We start from the raw sequence: 4,710 nt of genomic DNA, 5'->3' as shown, positions 1-4,710 counted from the left end.
TGAATAGTCTTGTTCGGCCCCAAAGTGCATTTTTTAAAGGGAGGGGGCGCAAATAAATAATATAGTGGAAAATTTTCCCCCACCTCTACTTGTGATGCCTTTTCACTAGTTCTCCCTTCACTATAATCGTCCAGCCGAGACAGGACCTGAATTTCAAATGCAAGAAAAGCAGGGAGGGGGAAAGGGCATAAGTCCATTTTTTCCCTTTGACGCTCACCTACATTATTCATCATTCACGTGACAGACTGACACTACAGAGGATTTGTCCTGCACACACACAAGGGCAGAGCACTAATGTCACTGTCTAGATCAGGAGAGCGTCTTTTTCACAAATCCATTTCGATACAGCACCGCAGGCTTCAAAATGAATCTGATCTGCTTTTATCACCCCGCAGCTGTTCCCTTCTGCAGGAGCCACTACCTTGAACCTGGGAAACAAAAGAAATAAAATCCCTGTTTAGTTTTTGAGCAAGATTTTTAGCAGCTTCTCCTCATTCTGACACCTCTCACGAATTTCTTCCTTAACACCTGAATTGTTCCTCCAGAGCCCTGGTTGATAAGACTTCCTAGCACATGATCCTGTAGCTGGCTGGTGTTTTCCACAACTTGTTCACATTACAAAACCCAACCCTCAGGATTAGCCGCACTGTCGATGTCAATCAGTTATTGAGGGTTAGGTCTGATCACCTCTCTGTGCAGAGTGTCGTGCCTAGCACTGAACATCCCTTGCACCCATATGGAGCCTCTGCTCTCACCAATACTGGAAAGCCAACAACCCCCTGCTCCCTGCTGGGCATCTTACATGGACTCCAAGGAGAACAACACTCACAGTGTTTGATTTAACAGGGAGCCGTCCACCCAAATCCTTTTCCTTGCAGGGAATGTAATGGTGAGTCCAAGCCAGATCCGGTTTGCATCTTTGGAAGTAGTTTGTATGAAGGCCTGTAAATGACATGGAACAATAAACTGACAGGGAGAAAGGAGGTTATAGTGGTTCAGGTGCTAGCCAGAGACTCAGGACCGCTGGATTTTATTCCCCTTTCCAGCACAGACTCCTGTGTGACCTTGGGCCAGTCACTTAGCCTCTGTCCCTGCTGGGACAGAGTTAAGGATGTGGTACGTTCTTTGTGGTCTATGTTGTGCTACTAGTGAAGTGTCCACTGCCAGGTTGTAGAGCATAGGTTATGTACTTGAAAAATTAAGTCCTTTGCTTTTTAGCTTGTGTAGGTGCCTTGTGTATAGAGCAACCTTAACTGACACACAACAGCGGTTTTGTGTATTAATTATTACTAATGATGCCCATCTCCCCAGAAGTTTTATTTACCATCTCATCCTGATCCCGAATCATTAACAGTCGAGCCCTCCTCTTCGAACAGTCGTCGCGGCTCTTGTCCCAGGGAGCTTTTTCTTTAGACACCCAGTAGCACTTGTCCGTGTGCAGCAGCCAGTTTGGGGGGCAGAGCTTACACCCTGATCCTTCTGGAGGGGAAAATGGAAACACTTAATGGAGCTGAAGGTTCTGACGAGTGCTGACCTTCATCCCGGTCAATCACAGAGCCTTCGTGCAGCTAGAACTAATACCCTTATTTTTGTTTGGGGACAGGTCCAATATTCAGTCAGCAGGAGGCGCTGCAGCCAGGAGTGAGGGGTATGGGTGAGGCTGTGCGCACTCCAGTCCTGGAATTGTAGTGGCTAATGCAGGCCAGGCTCAGTTGGGATTTTCCTTCACTTTCTCTCCTTAGCTATTGGGCAGTGTGCAGAAAGTTAGGAAATGTCTGTTTTATGGTGGCCCGTGCAACCTTAATTCTGCCCCCATGTGGGTCCACCTTGTGCACTGAATGAGGCAAGGCCCTGTTGAGAAAACAATAGTATATGATCACGTAATTAAAGATTGTCTATTAATGCATAAGCACAAAGGGGCAGAATTATCCATTCACCATAAATCTGTCATTTCCTGACTTCTGAGTGCTTGACTTTCCCTCCATTCAAATAATGTTTTGGAATTTTCTAGTTTATTCTATGATGTGCAACTGGAGCAATATGCCCAGCATGAATCATCACAAGGGTCTGAACCCCGAACCGTCAGCACAGACTCGATCCCTTCAGCCACAGGCACACTGCGTTAGCTGGTGGTAGGAAAAGGCTGTGATGTGGGGGAAGGGGCTGTTGGATTCGGAGGCTGTCAGAAGACGCCCATCTCAGCTCTCGCCCTGTCTCTGGGGGAAGCTTATGGGGCAAAAGCTACATGGTCAGGTGCTGGGCTGTGGGGAGCCTGGCCCAGCTCTCACCATCCCAGCTACAGCTGCTGTGCCCGCTCCCGCTGCAGTGCATGTCCAGACACAGGGTGAGCCCAGCACTTGAGAAGGCTCCTGCTGTTATTATTTTAGCATGTGACCAAGCTTTCCTGAGGCTCACAAGCAAGAAGGGAACCACCACCATTTCCAAAGTTCACAGCTCAGCAGAGCCTAAGTGAAATTTCTTGAAACAAAGAAAAGGCCCTTCTCCAGCCTGAGGACTCTCCCCGTGCTGAATTTTCAAAGGTCTGCTGCGAACTATAAGCTGCAAGAGCGTCTTTAAAAAGTCAGAAGAAATTTTTCCAGTGGAAAGTGTAAGTGATGTCTGTATTTAGGTTCCCTACCAGCTTCAAGCTAGAAGTAGTTTGTAAAACCCTTTGGGACGTAAGGATCTACACAAGTAGGATCCTTAGTGCATTCTGTACCGTACACACTGAGAGTTACCCTAAGTGACCACTAGGTGTCACTGAAATATGGGGAAGCAGCTGAGAGCAAAGGAGCAGAGATTACCGCTTGAGTTGCTGGATGGAGGTTCACATAGAAACTGTTTGAAGCAGAACGGAAAATCCTTCAGTTCAGTGCTGCAGTTATAGCCGTAGCTGGTTCTCTCCTTGGCACCGTCATTCCCCAGGCCCTTAAAATTTCCTTTTGACAGGAAGAAAAGAGCATGATTGTGAACCACAGTTAACTATTCCGGGTTCGCAACCTGAGACTGAGAGTGTGTATGTGCAAAACAAACACGTGCACATGCTATGACAAATTTAGAGTAGGGAAAGAGAAAGAACAAGACAGAAAATCTCATTCGTTGCACATTGTAAGATGCCTTCCCTTTTCCCTGCACGCTTAACAGTGGAGTTGCCATAGCTGGATCACAGGGGTTCATGTATCAAGCTCTTAGCTACACATTGTTCATGTAATATTTTGCTCTGCTTGGAATGATGAAGCATCGATGATTTTATTCACAAATGTGTTAGAATCGATAACCCTGACTCAGTGCAGGGGGCTGGACTGGACGACCCCGTGAGGTCCCTGCCAGCCCTACATTTCCAGGATTCTAGGAACAAGAGTCTCCGTGGAAACGTGGGGGAAGAGGAAATCTCGGGGTGCAGCACTACACACAAGTGAATAACTAGCCTTGAGTTACTCACCCCACACGCCCAGCGCTACCACAGCTCCCAGCAGGACGATGTTCCCAGCCCAGCTGACCCCCAGAGCCATCCGATGCCAGCGGGGACACTGAGGGTGACCTGGAAGAGTCAGTGTTTGGTGAAACATCTGCACATAGTGCAAGAAATAATCATGACCAGCTGCTTTCCAATGGAGCCTGTGCAGCAGCCTCTGGCGGGGGTTATGTTCCCCCTCACATAATAGCAGGATAATTTTAAACCTGTCAGTCAAGGACCAAGTCACTCTTAGGGCAGCCCTGTGACTAACCAGATGAAATACTGGAAGCTGATGAGCATGTGAACACCGACCTCCTGTTAGCAACGTCACCAGTTAACAATGTGGTTATGTCCCACTCAGAGGTGAAAGTAAGCCGGTCCGGTCCAGTGTACCGGCAAGAGCTGGTACACCGTGCCGGACTGGACCAGCTTCTTCAGCGGTGATTTAAAGGGCCCGGGGCTCCCTGCAGTGGCAGGAGCCTCTGGCCCTTTAAATCCCCGCCCGAGCCCTGCCGCCCCAGGGTAGCGGCGGCAGGGCTCCCGTGGTGATTTAAAGGGCCCAGAGCTCCGCGGCGGTCAGAGCCCCAGGCCCTTTAATTCACCCCTGAGCCCCGGGGCTCCCAGCCGCCTCTGCAGCTGGTAGCTCCGGGTTGATTTAAAGGCTTTAAATCTTGAAAGGCCCCGCCTCTTCCGGTTGAGACCCCGCCCTCGCTCAGGACTCCGGCGTACCAGTAAGTCCTTTAAGTTACTTTCACCCCTGGTCCCACTTACGGTGTATATTTTAACGGTGACCATGTGGCTGCATGGCAAGTCTGTTCTTCAGTCCCCCTAGGCCTTGTCTGGGATATAAAGGGGCGGCACCAGGTGCTAGCTAACACACGCTGGAAGTCCAGCATAAACACGTATACTCTACACTGGTCAGATTAAAGCTGAGGCTCCTGCTCTAGCTTTCACTTTATAGAGCATGTGCTGCCGTGAACCTTGCCTTGTCTTGCCTAGAGGTTTAGAAGGTGTTAGTTGGACTGAGCCAATGGACGTGATCTGACATCACACCGTTAAACCCTGTTCAAGGTCTAAGGATACGTCTTCACTGGAGCTGGACGGAGTAATTCCAGCTCATGTAGACGTACCCATGCTAGCACTGCTTGAGTTAGCACACAAAATATAACAGTGGTGCAAACGGTGGGAGGGACTAGCTGCCGGAGCCTGTATCCAGCATCTCAGATGGGATTGTACTTGGGCAGCCAGCCCGA

The 4,710-nt window shown here is 49.3% G+C and overlaps 1 protein-coding gene across 1 annotated transcript; it reads right to left on the bottom strand.

Annotated features, from left to right (window-relative positions):
- Positions 1–304: 304 nt before the first annotated feature.
- LOC135887325 (killer cell lectin-like receptor subfamily B member 1B allele C) lies at positions 305–3,569 on the bottom strand. The gene is made up of 5 exons (XM_065415088.1): positions 3,443–3,569; positions 2,805–2,939; positions 1,325–1,479; positions 830–942; positions 305–428 (listed from the first exon to the last, which is right to left on the bottom strand). Exons 1-5 carry the CDS (start codon positions 3,567–3,569, stop codon positions 305–307), a joined length of 654 nt encoding a protein of 217 aa, XP_065271160.1.
- Positions 3,570–4,710: the final 1,141 nt, after the last annotated feature.

Source organism: Emys orbicularis, chromosome 13 (assembly GCF_028017835.1).
Source record: "Emys orbicularis isolate rEmyOrb1 chromosome 13, rEmyOrb1.hap1, whole genome shotgun sequence".
In the NCBI taxonomy this organism is placed as follows: Eukaryota; Metazoa; Chordata; order Testudines; family Emydidae; genus Emys; species Emys orbicularis.
The sequence above is the reverse complement of the archived record's forward strand: the minus strand, read 5'-3'. Positions and strand labels throughout refer to the sequence as shown.

Bases quoted from the DNA above. Each gene is read 5' to 3' on its own strand.
- LOC135887325 (XM_065415088.1), bottom strand. From the start codon at position 3,569: ATGTTTCACCAAACACTGACTCTTCCAGGTCACCCTCAGTGTCCCCGC. The intron at 1,480-2,804 runs GTAATCTCTGCT...TTTCCCCTCCAG, and splicing joins TCCATCCAGCAACTCAAGCG to AAGGATCAGGGTGTAAGCTC. The intron at 943-1,324 runs GTAAATAAAACT...TGTCATTTACAG, and splicing joins TTCGGGATCAGGATGAGATG to GCCTTCATACAAACTACTTC.